The sequence below is a fragment of the Pseudochaenichthys georgianus genome, chromosome 17 (genome assembly GCF_902827115.2).
Source record: "Pseudochaenichthys georgianus chromosome 17, fPseGeo1.2, whole genome shotgun sequence".
Lineage (NCBI taxonomy): Eukaryota > Metazoa > Chordata > Actinopteri > Perciformes > Channichthyidae > Pseudochaenichthys > Pseudochaenichthys georgianus.
The window spans coordinates 24,011,479-24,039,172 of record NC_047519.1 but is presented as its reverse complement, the minus strand read 5'-3'; the positions used below and the strand labels follow the sequence as shown (position 1 = coordinate 24,039,172).

General features: G+C 39.8%; 1 protein-coding gene across 2 annotated transcripts; it reads left to right on the top strand.

Moving 5' to 3' along the window:
* Nucleotides 1-8,156: 8,156 nt before the first annotated feature.
* kif2c (kinesin family member 2C) lies at nucleotides 8,157-27,328 on the top strand. Of its 2 annotated transcripts, XM_034104546.1 has the most exons (23): nucleotides 8,157-8,222; nucleotides 8,434-8,508; nucleotides 8,620-8,714; nucleotides 13,092-13,193; nucleotides 16,592-16,640; nucleotides 16,722-16,751; nucleotides 18,665-18,820; nucleotides 19,004-19,123; nucleotides 19,497-19,594; nucleotides 19,788-19,883; nucleotides 19,976-20,030; nucleotides 20,152-20,314; nucleotides 20,625-20,715; nucleotides 20,810-20,873; nucleotides 21,163-21,254; nucleotides 21,350-21,492; nucleotides 25,336-25,549; nucleotides 25,830-25,940; nucleotides 26,034-26,101; nucleotides 26,221-26,299; nucleotides 26,400-26,480; nucleotides 26,571-26,664; nucleotides 26,907-27,328. In XM_034104546.1, the coding sequence occupies exons 2-23, from the start codon at nucleotides 8,448-8,450 to the stop codon at nucleotides 26,966-26,968; spliced, it is 2,124 nt and encodes a 707-aa protein (XP_033960437.1). In that variant the 5' UTR covers nucleotides 8,157-8,222; nucleotides 8,434-8,447; the 3' UTR covers nucleotides 26,969-27,328. The 2 variants fall into 2 exon arrangements, with proteins under 2 accessions (XP_033960437.1, XP_033960438.1); XM_034104547.1 differs by lacking the exon at nucleotides 16,722-16,751.
* Nucleotides 27,329-27,694: the final 366 nt, after the last annotated feature.

Below are 27,694 nucleotides of genomic sequence, written 5' to 3'. Positions count from 1 at the left end.
GTGTGTGTGTGTGTGTGTGTGTGTGTGTGTGTGTGTGTGTGTGTGTGTGTGTGTGTGTGTGTGTGTGTGTGTGTGTGTGTGTGTTTGATATACCTTGGTCGTGACGGGGCCGATTGGGGGTGGCAGAAAGAGGAGGAGGAGGGATACGAAGTTCCACGCAATCATGCAGACAGGCAGGAGGGCGCATATAGTGTAAACATGTTTTAAATAAACAGGAACCAGCGTAATGCCCTTTTAATTGATTCATTCTGTGCTTTGCTGTTTACAGAAGGGCCTAAATATGAGCCTCGTAAGGCAGAGGCCTTGTGTTTATAAGTGGTTTGTTTAGTTCAAACAATAACAGTTTGAACACCAGACGTAGTTGTGGATCAGTTATGATGCGTTGTGCTGTAGTCCTCAGCAGCATTGCATTTTTTATTGTGATTTTCATGTTCTCCCCTTTTGTCCTCATCAGTCTCTTTGTATGATTGTGTTTCCATTTGAGAACTCCATTTTAGGGGAGAATAAAGGAGCAAAGCAGCGCTCTACAGAACCCCACTGTCTCCTCTTTATGTGTGTGTGTGTGTGTGTGTGTGTGTGTGTGGTGTGTGTGTGTGTGTGTGTGTGTGTGTGTGTGTGTGTGTGTGTGTGTGTGTGTGTGTGTGTGAGTGCGCAAGTGTGTGTGTGTGTGTGTGTGTGTGTGTGTGTGTGTGTGTGTGTGTGTGTGTGTGTGTGTGCGTGTGCGTGCGTGCGTGTGTGTGTGTGTGTGTGTGTGTGTGTGTGTGTGTGTGTGTGTGTGTGTGTGTGTGTGTGTGTGTGTGTGTGTGTGTGTGTGTGTGTGTGTGTGTGTGTGTGAGAGAGAGTGTGTGTGACTGAAGTTTGTAGCCACAGTGTAATGATATGGTGGCATGGCATTGAGGGATACTCCAAAGGGAGGGCGGGGGTTGGTAATTAAACATATGCAGACACAGACACATACAGAGGGTGAGACACACACACACACACACACAGTCAGACATACATAGAGGCAAAGAAAGAGAGCAAAGCTAAACACATCCAAGTGGGGTAGTAAAAGCTAATGAAGGCTCAGCGGCAGCGCTAGGCTGGCACAGGCAGCCATTTCATGTGGTGAAGAGGAGAGGAGGGAGAGGAGGAGGACTGGCGCAGGCTGGGGAGCAATAAGGCAGAGCCTGAGTCGAAAGCAAGTTAGGCAAACCAGAGGATAAACTATAATTGACACCATGCATTTGTGTGGTTTTTCAATATCGTTTGTCACAGGGTCTGCCAAATAATTGTCTATGCAATGGGAAAGGCAAACAATGACATTAACACATTTGGGGAGCACAGACAATAAAACCAGCACTTCAGTGAGGGTAGCTTATTAGAGTATGGGCTCTTAGCTAACAGGTCCTCTTTATAAAGTAAATCACAACACATTTGATACACAACACCAAACTGATAGTGAGGTTTAAGTGGTAATTTGCAAGATTTCTATTTTCAATCTTTTATTTTTAATGAGGGTGGCTTTGAGGATAATCCAATGTTTTCTGTGGTGTTTTTTAACCGCACTTCAGAACTCACAGTGTGGCCAGCGCTGTGGTTTATTTCTGTCGTTTTTGTTCATAAAGTTTGACTTTTTAAAGACTTTTTTTAATGCCAGTTTAGCTCTTTTGTTCATACTGAATATTAATCTTCCAATGTCTCAAAAATAAAGGCTGTGGCTGCTTTCTTAAGAAACAGCTAATTATCTATAAAGAGTAAAGCAGTTTTGCTTGAAAACATGCAGCTGAAATGTTTTTGTCATCAATGTATGTTATATTCAGGCTAAATTAGTCAGACCCTAAGATTTAATTCCTCAACATGAATATATTTTTCCTGTTTGAGGGCTCATTTTGCATTTATCTAACCAAACTGGCAGCTTTGTTTCTAAGACTAAGAAAAAACAAGACTTTTGGGCCCCTAATATCAGACAAAATGTACTTGATGAGATGATTTTTTTTTGCAGTGCATTGCTGTGGTTTCAGAGAAGGCTATAAAACTCTGGGTATGTGTAGTTTTTCTTTGAGAACTTTGGGGTCCACATGTCTTCACTGGTGAGTCCAATACAAAGAAAAAAGAAACACTGGTGGGTTTTGAGGATTAATTTCAAAAGCACACTGACACATTTCTGCACTATTCATGGTTTGTGGTTTCAATTGGTGTTCCCTTAAAGCGGTTGTATGCAGGCCTGCAAAATCTCAATCTTTATGGTTTATACATTAAAAAAACAGATTGATTCCAAGAATAGGCGTATTTGCTTATTTCACAATGAATAAAAAGTGTTTAAATGCAGCTTCAAGCTGAAAACCTTACTTTCGTGTTTTTTGGAGTGAAGTAACCTTTTTTACGCTTTATGGTATGAAATGGAAAACTGATGAAGACCAAGAGGGAAATTGTGACTGACAGAATCGCCCTGTGGACTAGTTGCTGACCAAATGGAGAAACAGAGAAACCAGGGGCTGCAATCAGTGACTGAACATGTGTGTGGGTGTCAAGCAATAACAATAATGGCATTCAATATTGTAGCCCACCAGACCTTAATGTCCTCAAACTGCCCTAGAAGTGATGTCCACTGTATGTGTCTAATTATTTCTCAAACACCTCAGATTACATCACTCTAAATGTCAGTTTTGATGTAGCCAAATTTGTAAATGGTTCCAAAAGTTCTGGTTACTTCTGCAGATACGTATTGCTTTTTTGAAATGATGGTGACTAAAGCTCTGACATTTTACATTACATTGCATTTAGCTGACGCTTTTATCCAAAGTGACTTACAATAAGTACATTCGACCAGGAAGACACAACCTTGAAGAAAACAGAATCATATAAATACATCAGGTTTCATAGAGCCAAGTATTTCAAGTGCTACTCAACTGGCTATAGATAAGCCAGTCCTTTATTAGTATATAAGTGCTCTGTTAGCAGTTCTTTGTTAGTAATTCTATCGCTCGAGGTGGAGTCGAAAGAGATGAGTTTTCAGTCTGCGCCGGAAGGTGTGTAAGCTTTCTGCCATCCTGATGTCAATGGGGAGCTCATTCCACCATTTTGGAGCCAGGATAGCAAACCCACGTGTTTTTGCTGATGGGAACTTGGGTCCCCCTCGCAGCGAGGGTGCAGCGAGTCGTTTGGCTGATGCAGAGCGTAGAGCACGTGCTGGGGTGTACAGTTTAACCATGTCCTGGATGTAGGAAGGGCCAGATCCATTTGCAGCATGGTACACAAGTACCAGTGTCTTGAAGTGAATTCTAGCAGTTCCCGGAAGCCAATGAAGGGAGCGGAGGAGCGGCGTGGTGTGGGAAAATTTAGGAAGGTTGAAGACCAGACGAGCCGCTGCAATCTGGATGAGCTGTAGAGGTCGGATGGCACATGCAGGTAGACCAGCCAGGAGGGAGTTGCAGTAGTCTAGGCGTGAGATGACGAGAGCCTGGACCAGAAGCTGGGTCGCTTTCTGTGTCAGCTGGGGACGTATCTTCCTGATGTTGTAAAGCGTGTATCTGCAGCAACGGGTTGTAGCAGCGATGTTTGCAGTGAAGGACAGGTTGTTATCCAGGATCACACCCAGATTCCTTGCAGTCTGAGTCGGGGAAACAACAGAGGTGCCGATGTTGATAGTCAGGTCAAGAGTGGGACAATCTTTTCCCGGAAGGAAAAGCAGTTCAGTTTTGTCAAGGTTGAGCTTGAGATGATGAGCGGACATCCACTGAGAGATGTCAGCTAAACAAGCAGAGATGCGTGCGACGACCTGGGTCTCTGAGCGGGGAAAGGACAGAATTAATTGGGTGTCGTCAGCGTAGCAGTGGTATGAAAAACCATGCGGGCTAATGACAGATCCGAGCGAGTTTGTGTACAGGGAGAAGAGGAGGGGACCAAGAACAGAGCCCTGAGGGACCCCTGTAGTTAATTGACATATACATGCTGAATGATCAACAGGGGGAAGATTTATAGCAAGACAACAAGGAAGTGTTTTGAAAAGTTTGTTTAAATTCACTTAAGTACAGTGTTTTGGTCTCCAACAGGCAGATGAGGTTGTTCAACAGTAAGTCTGCATCAAGCCTTAGTTTTGTGAAATAAGATGTGTTGTGCTTGATATGGCCATATTAGCTTCTACGTGAAATGTATTACCTGAAAAACAATCTTCTCTGGCTTCACTAAAATGATTCTAACAATCTCACAAATAAAAGTTGGTATGACAGCTTCAACTGATCCCTATCAGTAATGTTGTGGCACTGTATAGGTAACTAACCTGTGGACAGACAAGGCATTCCTGCACTGTAGACTCAGATGTATGCACTATTCTATACTGCAGAGACCAAATAAATAAACAAAGCTATGAAGAAACAAATAAAAATGTGCCAGCTGGGTAAACTGGAATCCGGTATGTGGATTTCTCTGCTTGTAATGTTGTGTTTGAAGAGTAAGCTTGTACTAACTTTTCCCTAATGATGGTCCGGGAAACAAAATGGGTCACTGGCATGTTTCATTAGATCCCCACATGCCAAGAATACTAATATGCTTTAATGAGTGAATGTTCCAGACTCACTCACTATTTGCTCAGTTTGGCTCCAGGCTAGAGAAGTTTTTAAATCCCCGCTCTAGCAATGTCGGACACACAGTAAGTTCAGTTATGAAACCATTAATCACACCAGACCATCAACTGGTTGACATTATAAAAAACGTGTAAAGGTTATATTGTAATATCGGCCTAATTGGTGTATTATTTTTTCCTACATCCAATGTTTTAGTGTTGTATGAGGCCTGTATGCTGGTCTTTCTGTTTGTAGCTATATTGCTCTCTGCTGGCCATGTTGTATAATGCTACAAATAAACTAATATTGTTTGGAAGGTTTTCCTTTAATTAGATGTTAAATGTTTGATAGAAAATGCTTTTGAATGAAAAAATCAGTAGAAAGAAATTAAACATTAGTATGTGTTCTTTCTTTAATTTAATTCAGAAATAGAGGTGGTCCATGAGCCAAAATGACTAATGCTGGCACAGGTGTAACCCTTTTTAAGTACTGAAGCCATTCTACCGACGCACACTACATGGATATCACTTGCTATGTTTGTCAAATAATTATGTCCTTTCGAAGAATTTACTCTGATCAAAACAAAACAAAAATGTGACAGGAAAGTAGAATAATGAGTAGTTCAATACTCTTATTATCTTTCCTTCTTTGTTCCTCTCACCGCTCCTCTAGACTGTCAACCTTCCTGGGTGGTTTGTTAGTGTGCTCAGCTCACAAACTGTGTGCATGTGTGTTTATTTAGTCTGTATAGGGGAACAGAGCCATGGCCTCTGCCAATTTTCTATACACTGAGAAAATATGCTTTTGGACAGATGGAAAAAGGGGAGCAGCTAAACAGACTCAGGGCCAACAGATACAAGACCCCTTCTTCCTCTAATCAACCACAACAACTACCCACCCTCCAGACTGAGAAACAGGCACTTCAAGATTGTGCTTTCCATGACTGCAATATCCACACAGCATGGTGGAGCAGTGAGGCTCCGTGTACAGATCAACTGAAATGGATGATTATAATCTGTGACCTGGCCTTCGCGTTGTGATAAAATAAAAACCACCAGAATACTCAGATGTGATATTGATTTACCAGAGACAGACATTCACATGGAAACACTTAAATTACTAACTTGAAACCAATACAAATATCATGAGTAATTACATTAATTCAAATACTATAGAGGTTCAAAGTATCATAACAACATTTAAGGAGGCAGACACCCACAGCTGTTTAATTTCCCTCTTTGTAGACTATAATTTAAAACGGGAAGTTTGAGTTTTACTCCTAGATAGCATTAGATGATTTCAAAGAAAGATCTAAAAGTGAAAAACATTATATTAAAAGCTTGGCAAGGGATGTGTTACTTTGACAACAATTGAGAAAATGTTCATATGTTATTTGTAATTATCAAATGTTCACCCCAAATTGCTCCTGTGGGGATTGCCCACAGTATTGAGTATATAAGTCGCTTTGGATAAAAGCGTCTAACAAGTAACATGTAATGTAATGTCGTAGAAAGGTATCAGAATCAAAATATATTTAAGGTACCAAAAGTACTGATGCAGATCAGCCCATTCCAGAATAATATTGTATGTTTTGATTATAATTATTGATGCATTAATGTGTTTATCAAAGCTGGTAAAGGTGCAGTTTTAATTACTTTGTATGCTGCAGGGTAGCTTGTGGATTTACTCCAGGTGTAACTAAAATTGTACTTAAGTTTTGATTATTTCACATCATTAATCGATATTTTAATTATTTGAGGTAAATGCTAAAGGTTTACTTTGATCAGGCGCACATATGGTGTCATTTCAAACATTACAATTAATGTCATAATAGAGCTGACACACATGTAACAAAAAACAAGCCGACAGGACCAAGTATACACACACAGAAGTAAAAAAACGTGTTTAGCCTTCTTCATCCACTCAAGGCCACTGAGGAAGTGTTTAGCCTCGAACTGAAGCTGTGAGAGTGGACCGGAGTGGACGGACTGACTGACTGACTGACTGACTGGAGGGGGAGAAAAATGAGGGAGGAGCACTTGGAGAGGAGGGTGTAGGAGTTTGGGGGATTTGAGGAAAAGAAGGAGGAGGGGAATACCACCCACTAAGCCAGTTGTGGAGAAGTTCTGGGGGTTGGGCTGCTCACAGGAAACAGTTGTGGCTCCATCCCAGGCCTCACACCGAGCAGCCCTGGGCCACCCAGTCATCCACAGACAGACCTACCAAATGGCCTGGCTGGGCCAAACCGACAGGGATTTGTTTATTTTTCATCCTTTGGTGGTGGGGGGAAAATTGTTCAGCACAAGCTGTTTATTAGACCTTTGATTTGTCATGTGTCAGTGTTCGCTTGCGGGGAATGTGTATACATAGGTCCAGCTTGTGTATAGTTAGAAGGTTTGGAGGCTGAGTGGGTGTGGGCACAGGAGTGGGGGCAAAAAGAAAAGAGGAAAATGGGAAGCCTCCCACGCTGAAGGCAAATCTGAACTGCATTATGGGTCATTCTCCAGCTGTCCCTGATTGTTGATGTCATGATGGGGGACTGATCTGCTGTGCCTGGTTTGCAATGGGTGTGGGAAGAGAGGGACCATGTGGACAAACACAGGAATCCTGTGGTCACATGGATGAAATGCAGTAGGCTAAATAGATCAGTGTTTAGGGGAATGTAATGGCCATAACTGTGGACTGATCAGGAAGCAGCAGAGTGTTACTGTGTAAATGACAACAGTCCTGCTAACCAATTTCCAACATTGTCCTCCTCAGTGACAAACAGATTGATTTCTGATGGGCCTAAATATAAACCTATACAATGTGTATGCCTACTGTAGTTTGTATGAGGATTAAAAGTAACAACAATTAATGGATACAAATGGAGGAGATTAAATCATAATGTGAAATTAAAATAAGAGGGATAAAACACGTGTGAAATAAAAAAAAAAGAGCAATACATATTTTAACGATTTGATTAATGTAAGTTTGTTTGATTAAAGTTTATTTAATATTTGTAATAATATATACTTAGTCAATCAAAACACATCATTGACAGTTTTGATGAAAAATATTTGAAAATAAATTGCAAGTAATTGGAATACTCATCATTAATAATAAAAATAATTCCTTTGTGAATACAAATTAGATTGGTTTGAATATTGTATATAAAACAGTGTTGCTTGCTCGTATTATCAATGGGATGCTGTCAAGTGTCAACAGCACCAAACTGAGATGTATCGTTTACACAGAATATCAATCAAAAGCCATGAACCATGAGTACTATAACTATAAATGTCACTTTGGTTTTGCAAATGATGAATTGTTGACAGAAGACAGTAACACAGGCGAGTTGATATCAGAGAGACATTGTTTCAAATAAAAGATCAAATGTAACGCTCAATCGTTCAATTTACATTTTTAATCACCTCCAGATTTAGTTACTTCCACCCTTCAGAAGTTTGCATTGAAGGTGGAGATCAAGAAACTTTCAATTTGTGATTTTCTTGTTCCATTTCATTGCAGATGTCATTCCTTGCTAGTCCAGGTTGTGGCAGTATAACGCCAATTTGGATTTTGAGTTTGAAAAACATACAGCCATAGAAGAAGAGCGACGACCAATCAGCTAACAAATACCCGAAAGCAACACCAGTTTGAAAGTTTGGCGGCGTTGACCAGGCGTTGACGCTTTAGGTAAGAATCTTTTTTACGTTTGTTGGTAATATAAGATAAACGAACGAATGACTAAAGACAGTACTATCATCGAATATTACCGTATGGGGTGGTATGCATTAATTTGTCGAAGACCGTAGTTTTGCAGTGATTTCTACATACCTGCTAGGTAGCATCAGTTAGCTAATTTCTCAAAAGCTAACGTTACCTGCACTCTGATTTGTCTGCACAGAAAAAGGAGCTAAAATGGAAACCAGCCTGTCCAGACTTCTTGTTGGACTCTCTGTAAAAATCATCCGCAGTGATGGTGAGCTGCTGTTGTTTTAAAAAGAAACTTTTACCCTACTATTTTTACCCAAATAATAACGCTGTATGTTGTTAACAAAGCTTGACGGTGACGTTTTTATGTTTAAAACAGGCCGAGTGCATCTGGCAACGGTGAAGTCCGCGGATAGTGTCAAGTACGCAGTTATGGTTGAATGGAATGAAAGAAATATGTTCAGAGGAAAGGAGGTGAGTAAACCCAGAAAACACAGAATGTGTAATAATGTGAACCCGTCAGAGTATCTGGAAAACAATCCGTTGGATGTGCAAATAAAAAAAGTAATTCTATATAATGATATATATAATTTGATTATAGACTTTCAGGGGCGGATCTAGACACATATTCATCAGGTGGCAGGAGATGTTCAGGGGTGGCATCCCCTGGCAGAAGTATTTGCTGATTTAATCACAGTCATATCAATCAATGTTAACTTGGAAAGCCACAATATTTATATTTTAACTCAATAACATTAGGTGATATTATTGTGGCACATCAGTAAAGCCTTACATATAAATATATAAAGTGGCAGACATAATGTAATGAATTTTAACTGAAAAATGAATGGGTTTGTTTCACTCTTAGACCAGCAGGGGTACCAAAACTATGAAGACTGCTGCAATAAGTACATTAATTAACTGTCTCATCGATGTTTGTCTGAATGAATATGTGACCCGCTCTATCGAAATCAGTCGGAAGTCGCAACGGCTCATTTCAGAATAAACGTGGATTTACGTAAAAAACAATTTTTTTTCAGGGTTCGGGTGTTTTGTTTGATTTTAAACAAACAAAGTCTTGGCTTTCAGAATATGAAACTTTTATTTCCAAAATCACACGATAAATATATTTTTGAAGCTTGTAAAGGGACGAAGACAAGCACCTCTTACTGCAATCTGCTCTTCCAGCAGCGCCGCCCCCCCTCCCTCCGGCTGAAATTATGAACGTAAGAGTATAGTAATCATAGATAACACGGCAGGGTCCGTTACAGTTTGTTTTCATCTGATTTAAATTAAACAAAGTCTTGGCTTTCAGAATATTAAACTTGTTTCGGCAAATTCAGATGATAAATATAACTTTGAAGCTTGTAACGGCATAATTACAAGCGGAGAACGGAGTAATTTAACGCCACAGCAGGCATAACAACAGCCGGTGTTTCTCGTGAGGGTTTTCCCCGGGAAACAAACACAATACACACAAACGCAAAAATACACAAACACACACACACACACACACGTATACACACACACTTCTGTTAAAGAAAGGACACTGAATGCCCTGAATGTGGCATCACACACAGGACTTGAGTCTGAACACAGCAGACAACAGGAGTATTTACAATAGCATATACAAACAAAAATACTGCATGTGGGTGCACACTTACATTCTCTGTCTTACTGTTACATAAATCCCATGAATGTATGAGATTAAGTTGGCTTCATTATATCTCAGTGTTTAAGTGAATAATAAAGTTTCTATCGGGTCACTATCAGCCTGTCACTCATTATTTTCAGGGCGGGGTTTGGAGGAACGGAGAGGAGACGGTGATCGCAGAAGCTTTTTTCCTCCTGCCTTCACAAACTTTACACACGTATATATCGTCTGAAAATTGCTAGGGGACATTCATACTCTGCAATCCAAGACTTAATTAAATCCACCAAAAACCTGACATGATTGTAACGCGATTATTTTTGAAAAACATAAATCCCTGTGTCTCTGAGCCGCAGCGACACGGAGTGATTCAGAGCGGGTCCTTCTGCTGTTGGTTCTGGACTGGTGTTCTTGTGTTGGTGGATAAAGCAGACTGCTCCGTGTTTGGTGTTGTTGTGCCGCTGTCACGTCTGTTCCCTGATCTCTGCGTCACCGACCGATTTGATATTAAAGTAACAGAAGAAAAAAAACGTTCTAGTAAAGCCGCGGCCGGAAAATCAGGAAGCAACGTTACTACGCTATAACCGATTTTCTTCCGTCACTGCATCGATACCGAATCGTCCGCATCGCAATGCATCGTAGAAACGTTTATTTTCAACACCCCTAATTCACTTGCACTCGGACATAAATGTCCGATGAGCCACAACTTTTCTTTCAAAACAAAGATGCCAGCTGGGGTGGCAAGGCACTTTTTTTAGTACCCCGGTAGATCCGCCCCTGTAGATGTGCCATGTCATTAGTACATTTATATTACTTGTCCATGATAAGCTATATGTTACAACTATTGATAGTTATACAAATTACACAAACATACTGTAAAGTTGAAAAACAATATGTTTATGAAATGTGCAATTTCCATACATACACTACAAATACAATTTAAACTTCCTCTGCCTGTGTTAAGATACATAAGAACCAGGGTTTCCGTTAGCCGGTAATTACCGGTTGTTAGCTGGTCAAATTTATAAAAAAACGGTAAATTCAAAACCTGACGGTCAAAATGTCTGGTAATAATTGGGGATGCTCCGATAGATCGGCCGCTGGTCATTATCGTCGATATTCACTCTTAATAGTTTGATCGGTGCTCTCTATAAAGGCCGATCAGGAGAGCTGGATCTGATCGATATGGACATAAACGCGAGTGAAGTGTAACCGGAGCGAGAGAGAGATCAGATCAGCTGCTGAGTCAGACCGAGACACGCAGCTCTGCATAATCACCTGAAGCCCCGCCCTCTGTTTAACGAGCTGCAGGAGCTGCATGAGAAACTGACGGGCTGTCAGGAGGGAGAGGGGAAAAGAGAGGATCCGTTTCTCCCGTGTTATTATTCAAAGTTGATGTAAACTTCTGAATAATGTACGTTATCTACTACAAGTAGTTTGTTTGAATGTAATAATTATGTTTGTGTAATAATTTATTGAAAAGTTAATCTGAATGTTTTCGATCTGTTACGATTATAAACTGAAGCAATATAAAAATGAGCCCCGTGAACTGAGTTTTAAACATCAGCATATCTGCTCATAGTCCGGTAATTACCTGCTTACGGAAACTCTGCTACACAACTCTTATTATTGAAATATGACCGGTAAGTTTCAAATTTGTCCGGTAAAATAAATTCTGCCCGGACATTTGACCGGCGAGAAAAAATCCTAGCGGAAACCCTGATAAGAACATGTTTGGAATAAAAGTGATGAAGTGTTAACAATGTGTATATATATAGTAGATATCATTACTTAACAGCAGAACAAAATGTAATAATGACCAAGGCTGGAATGATGAGATCTCTTAGTCTCGCTATTTCATGTCTTTTATACGTAAACATGTGTCCCCTCTGTTTAAAGAGATTCTGAAAGTTTCAGGAAAAAAGATTCGCTCACTTTTTGTCCTGATCCATTTATATAAAAACCTGTCTGAAAATGAAAATTTGGCCACTTTATGATGTCATAACGATTTTTGGCTTGTGTAACCATTAGCCAATAACCAACCCCCCCCCCCCCCCACCTTATCACCTGAGTCTCCTCCTAGAGCACCATTGTGTTATTTTTAACCAAATATCTCCCAGAGGGGCGTGGGGAGGGGCTCCTTGTTTTCATCTAAAGTAACAGACAGAGAATCAGCACTTTTGAAACAGGGCGGAAACAGGGGTAATACTACAATGGGTGATCTGTTGGGTATTTCGAGCCAAACACTTCAGAGACATGTTTTGTATATATCTGAGACCTATAATATACTAAAAGAACAGTATAATAGGGGACTTTTAAATGTATTAAACAAAGGATTTGAAGATTCCTGAACAATTTGTTGTTGCTTTTAGCCTGGTATAATGCTAAACATTCATGAACATTTCATTTGACTTGGTGTCTAACATGATTTCAACATATTTAAAACTTCCTACTGTTTTTAAAACTTTAAACCCTCATGTAATTTGCGTACACAATGGTTGCCTAACTCGTTGACGACAAATTTGGCGCGTTCACACCGGAGTACTTTTCCCGTTTAGTTCCGTTGGTACCCCTTATGCCGCGTTCACACCAAAAAGAGTACTTAGTGCCGGGAACTTTGACCCCCATTTAGTGCCTGTTAGAGAGGTGGTACTCTCCTGGGGGAAAAAAAGTGCCCCAGTTCTGATTGGCTGGGCGAATTGCAAACCATGCCCCGTAAAACTCAAACCAAATTTTTTTTTGTAGCCCCGCCATTTTATTATCCTCGCATTATTAGCATTCGCCCAGCGCACAAACGCAGAGAGACTAAGTTATGGCAACACAAAAAAAAACATGGGAGCGGTTGGGTGATGAGGAGGTGTCGGCGATCTGGCCAGTCCCCAACTCCGGGGACTTCGGGTGGCAGTATACGCCGTGAAGTTGTTTGCGGCCTGCCAGTAAACCCAAAGCAGAAAAAGACGAAGTGACGTCAGCGGCTCATTTGCGTAATCTTCCCTCAGGGAACTTATTCCGGTGTGGACGCGATCGGGTGCTGGGAACTAAGTACGGCAAAGTACTTGGTGTGAACGTGGCTATGTTCTTGATAGCCTTTATGAGCTAAGCCCTTTTGACACCCATTTATGTGAAATAGCCCTTATTCTGTTGGTCCATTATTTCATGTTTCATAATTTAACTTAAGGTGTATTTGTTGTTGACTTTAGGTTGATTTGAGTGAGCTATGCACACTCAATCCAGAGCTTTTGGACCACATAAAGAATGCCACCAACAATGCCACCGAGCCACCCCCTCCTGCTCTAGACAAGGTAAGTGATACATTTATTTTCCACGTAACAAAGGATTAGTGCAGCGCAGAGGTGGAGGTTAGTCCTACATGAGCAAGTCCCAAGTCACTGTGGTGAGTCAAGTCATTGCTCGGGTCAAGCAAGTCAAGTCATACGAAATTCTGATGAATAAGCCCAGTTTCCGCATTTAATCAGTTAAAAGACAGTGGTTATGAAAATAGATTCAACCCACACTATGATATTCATTACATACAGTTAATCATTTGAAATCTAATTTAGACCGATTCATATTACCCCTAGAACTGCAGACAATATAGCTAGGACTCAATCAAAAAGTCTGTTCAAAAAGGCAGAATTCCAGGTAAGAAAATCGTATGTGGCATTTTCCATTACACATATTTAATTTAAATGTATGTTAACACTAGAACCGCCAACAGCGTCAGCACATAGATATAATTTTCAAATCATTTAATTTGTTCCTCTTCATAATTTCCTTTTAAACTAAGTAGGACGATTTAAAACTCACTTAAGGCGAGACACCCCAGGTGAATAGGGTAATTTTTTTTAACTTAAAGGTATCAGCTAGAAATGTCTCCAGTTAATTACTTACAATGAGGCAATTGTCTTTTGTATTACAAGTTTTCTGAAATAGCATGTTTAAATATTCAAATTAGCCATTATCTCATTAAATATGCACATATTTTAACACATTTCAGGAATCGAAATCTGAACTTTGGATAAAGCCAGGTTCAAAATTCTTGTTTCATTTTGTAGTCATATTAGTATCTAAGTCTTTTACAGAAGGGATATTGGATATCTCTTTTTATCACTCCATAAATCAGAAAATACTGTCAACAGCCCTAAAATATCAATTTTCGCCATGTTTTTAGGTATACAATGTTGTATAATTCAGGCTATGAATGATATATGAACAACCCCTTCATAATATTGATAGGAATATAACTGGAAGGTTTGGTGTATCTACGTGCTACTGAAGTTGACATTTCGAACTCGGAGTAGGAGAAAAAACTCATTTTGAGAAAACAACCTTTATAGATTGCAGTGAGGCGCTAGCTAAACCCTCCTGGTCTTTGGATGACAGCTTGCGCATCGACGCACTCCGTGAAGGTATTTCATGTTCGGGGTCATTTGTTTTTTGTATAACCTTGCTTTGTGCAAGTGACAATTGTTGTCGTCTTCTCTGTGAACGTTTTTTTCGCCGTAATTTTGCCATTTTGAGATTTCAATTTCTAGCGGAAAGCTAACCAGGAAGTGTTTTAGCACACCACGTGACGCATCTGAACGAATCACGTTGTCAGAAATTGACACCAGCCAATGATATTTCATTTCTTGGTTTAAGACCCCTTTGTGCATTCACGATTGGTTGCTGATACAAAGGAAATGACCATATTAGGATCCGATGAGATTGTGCAGGAGAGACACAGCTTTCCAACGATATCTCTGTTAACATGGTGCACACAGCGGTCGCGGTACTTTATGTTACGTTAGAATGCTAACTTTTGGTGAATTTAGGAGAAATCTACAGACGCAAATAGACAAACTATAGTAAAATGAACACTTAAATGTGTATTTTGTACGTTTTCCTTCCAAAAGCCTGAAAGAAAACATGTTATAGAATCAGAATAGCATACAATCTCAAAATTGACCAGTAGGCTACTTGAAAAACGATGTTTTTGCCTGCCGTGTCTCGCCTTAATTTAGAAATTGCTTAACAGATCAAAAAGTTCAGATTCATTTTTACAATAAATCAAGGAATTGTGCACTTCTACAAACAAAAACAACATAATTAAAACATCTAAACAAACTACTAAAAGTAGAGCTACATTATTCAAAAGTTTACAGTAACTTCTGATAATAACACAGGGGAAATAAACGAGGCATCTCTTTTCCTCTCTCTCTCTCCCTCTCCTGACAGCCCGTCAGTATCAGGGTTAGTCTAAATCAGGGGTGTCAAACTTAATTTCATCGTGGGCCACATTAGCATTATGGTTGCACTCAAAGGGCCGGTTGTAACTATATAAATATACATATATAAATACATAATATATATATGAAATAATGTATTATATTATATTATTGCCTCTGCATTGGCGTTTTATTGGATAGGGTAATAACTTCATAATTAACTACGTCTGAAAGCCAGAAGTCTCTTCAGTGCGCATGTCACAAAATGAGATGCATTGTGGGATGTAGGGATGGTAGTTTATTTACAACGCGCTTCTGTAAAATAAGATAAGATGGACCTTTATTAATCCCTGTGGGGAAATTCAATAGTTTAACAGCAACAGGGTTAAATTGAAAAACAGGACAGCAGATTCACACAGATTAATACAATTAAGGATAAATGAATTAAAATGAACATATATAGATAAACTGTAAAGTGGCATGTAACCGTATAATAAACGCATTATATTCTTTGCAAGCTCTTGTGGGCCACATAAAATGAAGTCGCGGGCCGGATTTGGCCCCCGGGCCTTGAGTTTGACACCCCTGGAATGAATCCCTTGGCGGTTCTAGTGTTTATTTACCGTTTTGTCTTCTCTTTGCAATGCTTAATCGATTTGAAACCAAGTCTAACGTAGCTTAAACTTAACGTTAGCTTTCAAGCTAACACAACACATGCACGCCCCTTTCTCTGTGGTTTTTTTTGTAGTGACGAATGAAGTTGGATGTTGTGGTGGTCGTGTCACTGATCTTTATGCTGCAGACCCTGCATACCGCTGTTCTCTTCTTATTACCGTCATCGACAACATAATCCTTGAATCCAAACTTCACTATTTTTAGAGTAAAGCTAGCCGCTGCCATGTTAACTGAGACTCCTACCTTCTAGTGGGTTGCCAGGTTTGCGCGCATGGCGCTATAATCACGTTTTTGCGAAAAAACTCAACGTAATATCTCACTACAAAAACAGACGCAAATATTTAATTTTAAACAGTCAAGTCCTTTCAAGTCATCTGTCTCAAGCTTAAGTCAAGTCTCAACTCATGAATACCAAGTCAAAGTCAAGTCTTTTATCAATGTTAGTCAAGCAAGTCTCAAGTCAAAAAATATGCGAGTCAAGTCAGGTGACTCGAGTCCGAGTCAAGTCATGTGACTCCAGTCCCCACCTCTGGTGCAGCGTGTTCTTCAATGTCAACTTGTAACATCATATTTGAACATTTACAATTTCAAGATTTTAACCAGCCAGCTATGATCAAATTACTCTTATTTGACATCCTACCTTGTTAGGTCTATTCTACAACAAAAATACTCTAAATAAAATGTCAAAGTTAAGTGGTAATTTTACTCATGGTTTGTATTGGGAAAACATGGGTCCATCATTAGTCCTGGATGCAATCGCTTAAAAAATCGTAATAACTGAAATGAGTAATTCTTCCCTCTCTGTTTTTCTTCCGTAGAAGTATGAGGGTCGACTGCGCTCATCCAGGATTCCTGCCCCTTTCTCCTGTATGTAAATAATTCATTTGTTTTGTTTAAGATTGTCATGTCCTGTATATTGGCTCCTAACAGCTTGTTTCCTTCCAAAAGCCCCTGCAGTCCCCAAGGCTGAAGAGTCAGGTTGGCATAATTAGTTTTCATCACTTCTTTGTTAATCGGATCAGGGTATAAGTGCAAACTAAATCCACATTCCTAAACTCTGATAGGCCTGGCCACTGATTATTCCTAAAGAATCATCTACTTTAGTTAGGGCTGGGCGATTTTTTTTCCTTCTAACTAATGGACAATTTTCGATTTAAACCTCGGTTTTTTTCAATTTTTTTCTACTTGTGGCAGGAATGGAGAGATATTTCTTGGCCAGATTACTCAGTCTTGGGAAGTTAGCTTCATGTAGCTTCCACCACTGCAGTGGGTCTGTATCAGGGTCTGTCTCAGACAACAACAAATAGGATGACAGCTCAGCTTCAATTTTGTCCTGCTTTGACTGGGAGGTAGACGACACTGTCAGTAGTGATGTGTCGGTCGCGAACGAGCCGGCTAAAAGAGCCGGCTAAAAGAGCCGGCTCTTTTAAGTGAACGACGGGAGCCGGCTCTCGCCCGCAAACGAGCCATTTTTTTTGCGGAGGGATCTAGATCGGCATGAAGGCACATTATGCAATGTGCCCATTATCCCGCTTATTACACATGGCCACATTCTCAACAAAGTAATGACATGACTCCCAATATTAATTGAAATGCTTTTATGGATTTAGAAAATGATTTTATTGATTTAAAAAATAGTTTTATGTATTGATTTAAATTGACATGCATCCGCTAAGAAAAGTAGTCCGTTGTTACTTTTTGAACTAACGTAGCAACGGCAGGAACTGCTTCGATAGTGTTTTTGAGGAGCTTTTTGGTGTTTTTGAGGAGCTTTTTGATTACAGATTTGAAAACATTGTTGCTTGCTTTAAAAGTAGCACAATTCATTATGTCAAAGTTCCTTGGAAAGTATCTAGATATCCCTGCCCTAATGCCAAAGTAACTGCCAACTGAATATGTGTGCCGTTTGATGTCTATGTCTGGACCGCTGCGTAAAAAGGAGGGTTTCTGCCCCATTACTTCTCTTCTTACTTCTATAAGAATAAAACACGGAGGTCGGAGATCTCTTTTTCTCCCCCTCTTCTGACAGCCAAGCAGCTGATCTCAAAGCACGCTCCCCTCTCCTGCAGGGGGGCGTGGTCAGCTGCCTGCAGCTCACAGAATCAGCCCCATGCAAAAACAGCGCTGGAAAAAGCAAATAGAGCGAAATGAGGCATGGCTAAAATGCAGGATCTCTTCGGGTAGTCACAGGCAATGTGGCTGAGTTTTGTGCACGTTCTGGAAAGTGAGAGAGTAAGCTACTACGGAATCCCTTAAAGCAAAACAAATCTGCGGAGTCTAGAAATGTTTTTAAATCGCGATTTTTCGGTTCAGCCATTTCACAAACTGTAGGAAAGTAAAAATGCAAATGAATCGTTAAAACCGAAAAAATCGCCCAGCCCTAACTTTAGTTTAAGATTTATGGCACACTGATGCAAATAATCAACTATGGGTATTGTGTAGTTCTGAGCCTGTAGAACTATCTATTTTTCCATGAATCTGCTCTCACTTCTGGTGTAGCGTGCTCAGTATCATTCCTTAAAACTTTTGTATTAGTTTGTTTATCCATTTAGGATAGAATTGTAGAATGTTGTGACACTATTCATCTTAGTAATACTTTATATGCAAATTTCAAATATGTAATCATCTGCCACACTTAAATTAAAGATTTCCTCTACCTCTGATAATCTCTCTCATGGCGCACTTCTCTGTCACTATGGGTCTTTGAAGGATATTGTTTTATCTTAAAATGGTAGAAGAAATTGTTCCCCTTTTTGCTTTCAGTCCTCCTTCCATAACACCACACAACCTCTAACCCCAGAAAAAACCTGCCTGAAATACTCTACTATATTTACTGGCAGACACTAACAATCATACTGCGGCTGTTTGACTTGGATTTGTCTTACTTTCAGTAAGTGCCAATCGATCTCAGAACCGGCAGACGTGCATGTTCCAGGTCCCGGCCCCGCCCCCTGACCTCGCACCAGTCCCAACCTCTGAGTCTACTCGGGCAAACCGGGAACCGGTTCACCAGGATCCCCCCCCTTCATCAGTCCTCACACCCTCTGGTTGGTAGAGAAAATAATTAACAAACTAGAACATTTTCAAAGAAAACAAGGCACATTTTGTTGCACCAAACATGCATATATTGTAATTGCTAAGTATATACATAGTTCAAAGATATGTGTTGCGATTAGTTCAATTTGTCATCTTTTTAACTCAAATGCACCCTTTCTTTCACCTTTTTCTAGTACCTTCTAATCAGCAACGTAGAAAGAATGAGGCTTCATCAGCTGAGAACCTGTCTGTTGCCCGACAGTCAGTAAAGGAAAATGAACCAGATAAAATGCCTCTTCTGTCTGCTGTCAAATGTCAGTAAATCATTTATCATCAACATAATAATATGTATCCACCAGATCACCTAGATCTATAGACATATTCCATGCACAAAGAGAGAGAGAAAGCTCTTCACAGTCCTGCCACAATTGCAGCTTTCTTTTTCTCCTGCATAGGATTATTTGTTTCATTTAAGACAAACATGTGTTGGTAATTAAACACACATAGACCATATCAACTCAATGTTCTATGAGTAGTATTAACAGGTGGTTAATGATCTGAGGCTTATTATACAAGTTATGTGTTAAGATGTGTTGGGTATTGCAATGATGACAATGATATGTAAAGTTATTAGGGTGTTTTTATTTGACAAACAAAGAAAGTATACATTATTTCTATGCACTTTAGGCAGAAGAAAATCTGTAGCCCACCCAGAGATAAACAAAGGCAGCAAAAGGCTGTCTTGTGTTGCAAAGCCTCCCGATGGGCAGACAAAGAGGGGAAAGGTGAGTTTTTATTTATCCTTTATTTTTATCTATCCTTTATGTATCCAGGAATGTCCCATTGAGATACAAGATCTCTTCTTCCAGGGAATCCTGAAAGTTTAAAAAAAATCTTTCGTCTATTTTTTTTTTTTTTTTTTTATTAGAGTTTGACATGAGGGAAACTCCATCTCACATTCCCTTTGTTCCCTTTTAGTTTGGAGAAGCTTCTCGGCCAAACCAGAAGTTCTATGAGATGATCCAACACTTCAGAGAGACCTTAGAAATAACCCCCTTATCAACTACTGACCATGTTAGTTTGGACTCAAGAACAATGTACCTTTTTAAGAAGTACGCTGGTTTGCCATTACAGCCATACTTATCGCTCATGTTGTGTTTTCACAGATCGAACCTCACAGGATTAGTGTATGCGTTCGCAAGCGACCCTTTAACAAACCAGGTATACTGGAAGTGATTTCAAACATATTGTGAACTGTATCTGCATATAAAGGAGTAATTAACAAAACAGTGAAATACATATTGGGACATTTGCTTAATTTTAACATTCTTGTGTATTCCAGAGATTACCAGAAAAGAGATAGATGTGGTGTCTATACCTGGGAAAGGGGCACTGCTGGTCCATGAGCCAAAACAGAAGGTGGACCTCACCAAGTACTTGGACAACCAAGTCTTCCAACTCGACTACTCCTTTAACGAGACCGCCACCAACGAACTGGTCTACAAGTAATTCCCTCACATCCCTTTTCAATTAGCAAGGAGATGGATCTGATTGCATTTAATCGTCTGTTTATCAGAATCTTTTTTCTTGGGAATATCATATAAGGGATCTCACTTTGTCTTCTCTCTCTTGTGGGTTTTTTCTCATTGCCCACAAGCTGTGAAAAACATTGTGTGAGAGGGAAAGTGTAAACGGCGTGTTCAGTATGGAACTACAGTGTAAATCAGGAGTACATTTGTTGAAAACGTACATGCATCAAATTCGTTTTTTTTATGTTGATTTTTAAAAAGTAAGCCCCTTGTTTTTTTTCTTAAGGTTCACAGCCAAACCTTTGGTGCAGTCCATTTTCGACGGTGGCATGGCAACATGTTTCGCATACGGCCAGACTGGAAGTGGGAAGACTCATGTAAGCCTCTGATTGCTGTATGTCATTGACTTATATTCCAAGTTACTAGAGTTTTATTTATTTATCTTTTTACCTCTTTGGTCCATTTTTCTAGACAATGGGAGGTGATTTCACAGGCAAGCAGCAGAACAGTTCAAAGGGAATCTACGCCATGGCAGGTAGGACTGCAACCATCTTAAAAAGTCATTTAATGTGTACCCTAACATGTGCAGATACTGTTTTATATCATATTTAATTGATTATATTCTGGTTTTGCACAGACAACACTTAACATTTAAAGACACCAAATTGTAGTTAGAGAAACCTGGATATCCTGACATTTTAATGTTATATTTATCAATTTGGACAATAATCTACAGATTAGTTGATAATAACAATCCTTTTTAAGTGCAGCCCTACCTACATGAGAGGTTCACTTTGAATAATATTTGAGTATTTCCCTTCTAGCCCAGGATGTTTTCACCTATATGAACCACAGAAGGTATGTCAACCTGGATCTCTCTGCTTATGTCAGCTTCTTCGAGATTTACAATGGAAAAGTAAGGAAAAAAAACTACCTATTTGAATAGCATTTGACATTAAAAAAATAACTTATTCAAGTTATGCTAAAAGAAAAATATCCTTTCTGAATTAGGTGTATGACCTAATCAATAAGAAGACCAAGCTCCGTGTCCTGGAGGATGAACGACAGCAGGTCCAGGTGGTGGGCCTGGAGGAGGTCTATGTGACCACATCAGAAGAGGTCATCAAGATTATCCAGATGGGTAGTTCATGCAGGTACTTTTGTTTGAAGAATGTTTCAAACTAATGCTACATAGTCAGGGGTGCACATCACTTTTTTTTAGTGAGTTACTCAGATGAGTACCAGGGGACAGCGTTTGGTACTCACCCCACACGAAGCGTGGGCCTCCTCAGTGTCTCCTTCACTGTCCTCTATTTACACTTCTTGCATGCTAGATGATGAAGATGCACCTCCCTGTCTCTTTTTAAGCCTCCAATTTGCTTTCTCCAAAACTGTGAAGTCCTTGCATTTCCTGAGGCCAAGTTGGAGGAGCAAATACTAAGAAATTATCACATGACTTGAAGCAGTGGCGGTTCTAGAACATTTTACATGGGGTGGCAATATTCTTGGCAAGAGGTCATGCCAGGGTGGCATGGGAGGGCGGACAGTACGTGGTATTTTGTATATAACCTATTTATTGTTAATAATATAATAATAATCCTTATATTTATTATAGCGCTTTATCAAAGACTCATTACACATACAGATCATATGGTCATCTACTGTGGACAATACCCACAGGAGCAAATTCGGGTGAAGTGTCTTGCCCAAGGACACAACGGTCTGACGCAGTGGGGCGGGAGCGGGTTTCGAACTGGAGTTCCCCAACGCCCCCTTGATCTGATGATCAAACGCACAGACCACTGCGCCACCCGTCCCATGATTTCATTCATGCCCTAACACAAGTGTTCTTAATGCACAAGAGAAACAAGGTGTTCAGACAAACAATCGGGTGCCCTTTGAGTCCCCCAAGCTTACTTCAATAATTTTAAATGAAAGGAAACTACAAAATGTATTTTAAAGCAATTAATTAATGGAACAGGTTGTTTTGCATTACAATGTAAAATTAAATATATATTTTGTTTTTAAAAAATGTGTTGTCTTAGTATTAGACAGACATATTTGCATATGCTCACTAAGCATTATTACATATTAATTTAATATTAAACAAATCAAAATGGCCAATTATTCCAAAATGTTGCTGCTAATATAATCATATTCTTGTCAACTTTAACTGATCAAAAATAAATTCTGAAAAAATACTTGAATTATCTATGAAATTGCAATATTGACACACGTCCCTCAGTTTGTTTCAACCCTGTCACGCCATACCATTTACCCTCCTATTAAAATAATGGATCAGTCCATGTGTGATCTGCATTGAGGGAATTACATCACAAGTGTCAGTTTCTTCTCTTACCTATATTTCAGTTTTTGTATTTTCAGATTAAGATTGACAAACTCAACATTTCAACTCTGTTATATGAATTAATAATAGTAAATAATTGTTTATTACAAAATAAACAATAGTTTTGCAAAATATTACAATTTTGTAATGTCCTTGATTTCCATGTGGTGCCATATCTTAGCTAAACAAGGTATCATGGCTACTTTTTGTCAAACTTCAACCCTTTTTTCAAGTAAATTCCTAGTAATTATTTATATGTTGTGCCTGGGGTGGGAACATGTAAGTAGTCCACTACCAGATGTTGACCAACCATTTTGGTTTAATTTTTCAAATATATAAAGACCCAAAAGGCACCCGATTCAGAGAATACTCTAATTCTGCATACTATAAGTACTTAGTTATAATTAAGTACACAAATGGCATCACCCATCTCTTCAGAGAACTAAAGGTGACCTGTGCAGCAACACATTTCAATCAATATTTGTCAATACTAAGAGCTGCTAGATTGTGCTGCTGTAATGGAACATGTAAGGAGAATAAGAACATACCATGTGGTCCAGCTGGAGTTTCATCTGCCTCCTGATCCCTGCCTCTGGCCCTCTTTCTGATACTTCATCTTTATTCCTCACATACATTTCTTCTTCTTCACTAATGTCTTCATCTCCTCCTCTTCCTCCTGCTCTGACCCTCCTGGTCTCTTCATCTCCTCCTCTTCCTCCTGCTCTGACCCTCCTGGTCTCTTCAGTGAACTCTCTTTTCCTTTTCCTCTTTCTGTTCATCCTGATCACTTCTCAGATATGTCTTTTTGTTGTTTTGAATCACTCCAGCTACTCTGGCCTGCAAGAGTCTACTTGTGAAAAGCACTGGTACAAATGCTTGTATAACTTTACACGTTAGGGCCATGTAGCCTAGCTAATAAGTAGCATATCATCAGAAAGTATTTATCAAACGCACACAGGCAGCTGTGTTTAGATCCAGTTTTTACGGTAAAGGATGTATCCTGGTTTCATTGATCTGGCCTCATGGCTGTGATGTGTAGTTTACGTGGATTTAATAGTAGGCTACCGCGTAGTTTAGCAAAGTGATCGATCTCCCAGCTGACGCTGTCTGCCTAGTATTTTGTAACGTAACGCCCCAAACAGCGCCCATCTGTTAAACGCTATCGATTCAAACAGCAGCGTTTTATTAATATTTAGTTTCAAGCTCTCGTCCTTAGTAAAAACAAAACTAGTGGAAGGGGAAATGCTCCCAGGGGAAGCTGATCCATAGGTGCTGGGATAGCTCGCTCCCTCTCTGCAGCTCTGTGAGCCGCGGTCTGTGTGAACGCCGCTCCGCAGTTTAATGCAGGGCCGTAGCTACGTTTTTAACGGGCCTAAAAATGATATTTAAAATGATTCGCTTTTAACTAATATAATGCTTGTTTCGTTGCTTGAGAAGCTTGTGGAAATAGTGTAGGTTTGTTGTAGTACAGTTTTAAGGAAACAAAAGTTAGGGGGGCAGCTGGGGGGGGCAAGGCTCTACAGTGGGGGGGAAGCTGATCCGCCCCTGACTTGAAGTCATATCTGATTTCAGATGTGGGAAGTTACGAAGTACACTTCTTCAAGTACTCTACTTAAGTACAATTTTGAGATATTTGTACTTTACTTGACTTTAATCTAATTTGTAAAACTAGCTGCACCTTTACCAGCTTTGAGAACACTTTAATGATCAATCGTTACAAAACATATCATATATATTATTCTGAAATTGACCAATCTGCACAATGACTACTTTTACTTTTGGTACTTTAACTATATTTTGATGATAATACTTTTCTAATTTTACTTGAGTAACATTTTGAATGCAGGACTTTTATTGTAACGAGAAACACTCTGGTACTTCTACTTTTACTCAAGTACAATATCTGAGTACTTCTTCCACCTCTGTCTGATTTCAAACTCTTCCATTAACACCCTGAGTAAGTTTGCAGCTGTGTGTTTTACTCCACTTTGTTGTAAATCAAACTGCAGCAGCTTAACCACAGAGCGTGAACGTTGTGATCAGCTGATTTTGCGCAGTTCTCCAGTGTGTGCGCGGGTCACAGAATGTGCGCAGGGGAGTCTCCCACTGCAGCCAGTTGGCGGAGTTTTGGCACAATTCTGTTGTTCATACCGACGTTAACCCTGTCTGTGCACACGGCGACCAACTCTGTGGTCCGGTGATCTAAGCCTCTGCCTCCTGTAAGCTTCACAGGTCCGTCGGTTATGTCCTGCGCGGCTCGCCCCGCTCCAGTTCAATCAGTCATAGAAAGTCCGACTATTCTTTGCAGGGATCGAAACGGCAACGGAGCTGCTTAATGTCTTTTTTTTTTTTTACATGTCTCGTAGTTTATTCCTTTGACTGTTGACAAGAAACACGTGTAGACCAAATGTGTTTTTGTTTTGAGGTACGCGAAGTGACACAAGTGACGTTACGTAATTCTGATTTTTGCCGCGCATGCATACCTGCGTACCAGTTATGTGAACCCCGTACATGGTTCCATGAAATAATGTTTCATTCCTCTTAACTTCTTGTTTATTTAAAAACGTACACTTTAGTTCTGACATTTGTGTCATTCAGCTCAAAAAATATATGACATTAACGACATTCCTTTTGCCTACTGTTTCTCCAGAACATCAGGCCAGACCTCGGCCAACGCCAACTCCTCCCGCTCCCATGCCATCCTTCAGATTGTCCTACGGCGCAACGACCGTGCGACCACGATGCACGGCAAGTTTTCTCTTGTTGATTTGGCTGGCAACGAGCGCGGCACTGATGTCAGCAGCAATGACCGGAGCACTTTGGTGGAGACGGCCGAGATCAACCGCAGCCTGCTGGCTCTCAAGGTACGCTTTGATTGCTGTGGAGTGGTGCACACAAGATAAGGGGCTGTGAATGAAAAGTGAGATGAGCACCATTTTCTCTCTTACAACTCAGTTTGGGAACATAAGAAGTAACTCTGGTACTTTCAAATGACAAAAAGCTGAGTTCAATGCTCCAAATGCAAAACATATCTGACATTCCCAAAACTCTGCCAGAATATTTATAAATGTACAAGCACAGCACTTAAAAGGAATTTAAAAACCCACACTCAATATGCCTGTGTGTCATTCTTGTGTCTTGTAGGAGTGCATCCGTTCACTGGGAATGAACAGCGACCACATTCCTTTCCGGATGAGCACATTGACAAAAGTGCTCAGGGATTCCTTTATTGGAGAGAAGTCCAGGACCTGCATGGTAAGTTAAACCCCAAACTTGTATGAATTTGAACATGTGGGAGTGTAAGTACAGAACGTTTGTAGATGTATGTTTCCTTCTCTCCATCCACAGATTGCTATGGTGTCTCCAGGCCTGGCTTCCTGTGAATACACAATGAACACTCTACGTTATGCTGACAGGTACACATTTAGTGTACCTTATTTTTTTTATTCAAAATATAAGTTTTTTGTTTTTTTTTAAAGGAAACAAACGTTTTATTATAAACAGAAAACTTGAAACATGTTCTAATCTTTTGCAGAGTGAAGGAACTGAAAGGCAATTCCAAGGCCAACTGTGCAGTACAGGCACAAGAGCCGTTAGAAAGCTCCACAGAGGAGGTCAGCTTGCACTACATAAACCTACATTTTAACATTGATTGTATCCTTTGTATAATTTGCTTTAAATGTGTTTCTGTATGCTTTTGTGTGCCTTTTGTAGGAATCTGTTGTGGATACCAGTGTGTATGATTCCATTTCCCGTGTGGCAGAGCTGGAGGAGAAGGTGTATGCACAGGTCCAGGTAAAGTGTCCTCAAGCTTGCCCTTTTTTACAGCATACAAGACAAGTGGGAATGCATTTTACTCACACTTGTATCACTTTTGTTTCTCAGAAAGCCAATGAATTCTACAATGCAATGGGGAAAAGCACTTACAATATTGAGGAAGGACTTCCGGACTTGGTGGACTATGCCAAGACATTCATGGGTTTGTACAAACTACATCTTGATCTTTTCTTTCCAATGAGCAATATGTTATGAAACAAAATCAACATTAACCTTCTTGGATTGCTGTTAAATATGATGCAGCATTGTGAAAAAAGTAGTCAAGAATCTATTTCCCATTTTTCTGGGATCAGCTCAGTTTAGACCTAATGCCATGACGGACCAAAATCTGTATCGACGCATGTGCTCGGCCTTTATTCATTATGTCTTATCTGTCATCCGCAGGAATGGTAGAGGCTTTGCAAACTGCTGTCGACGAGGAGAGAATGGCAAGGCAATGCTTCTAAGAAAACCCATGGACCCACTCACAAAGTGTGTTTATTATGGAAATGTTGTTGTTGAAGCAGCTGATTTTAACGTGTTGAATATATATAAATGTATGCAGACACTAATTCATTGAAAGTGATTTATTTTTGCAAGAATGTAATCACTTGAGGAACTACTTGTGTGTATATTATTGCTGTGGATGTTTCCATGTCTGTCTTGTACTTTCAGTGGTCACTAGTGTATTAGTGTTGAATGCACAATGTTGGTTTTGGGGGCGGGGGGGGGTGTGATTAAAAATGTCTCAATATTGCATAAAGATTTGTAACAAGTCTAGCTCGGATATGTTTGCAGAGAAATGTAATAAAAACCGTTCTTATTAATCTGTATGTTTGCTCAAATAACTTCAGTGTACACTACCATCACATAATCAACAATCTCTAACAACATGATGCACATTGTGATTGAAAAGCAGCACAGAGAATAAAACTGATCCCTCAAATAAGTGGTGGAAGAAGTACTCAGGTCGTGCACTTCAGTAAAACTACCAGTGTTGGAATACTAAAAGTCAAATCCTGCATTTGAAATGTTACATAAGTAAAAGTCTTAGCCTCAATATATACTTAAAGTACAAAAAGGGAAAGTACTTGTGCAGATTGGCTTATATTTAATATGTTATGATTATAGTTATTGATGCATTCAAGTGTTTATCAAAGCTGGTAAAGGTGCGGCTAATTCTAATTACTTTT

Coding starts and splice junctions, on each gene's coding strand:
- kif2c (XM_034104546.1), top strand. CDS start 8,448: ATGGAAACCAGCCTGTCCAGACTTCTTGTTGGACTCTCTGTAAAAATC. Junction 19,884..19,975: donor CCTTATCAACTACTGACCAT/GTTAGTTTGGAC, acceptor GTGTTTTCACAG/ATCGAACCTCACAGGATTAG. Junction 25,941..26,033: donor AGAAGTCCAGGACCTGCATG/GTAAGTTAAACC, acceptor CTCCATCCACAG/ATTGCTATGGTGTCTCCAGG.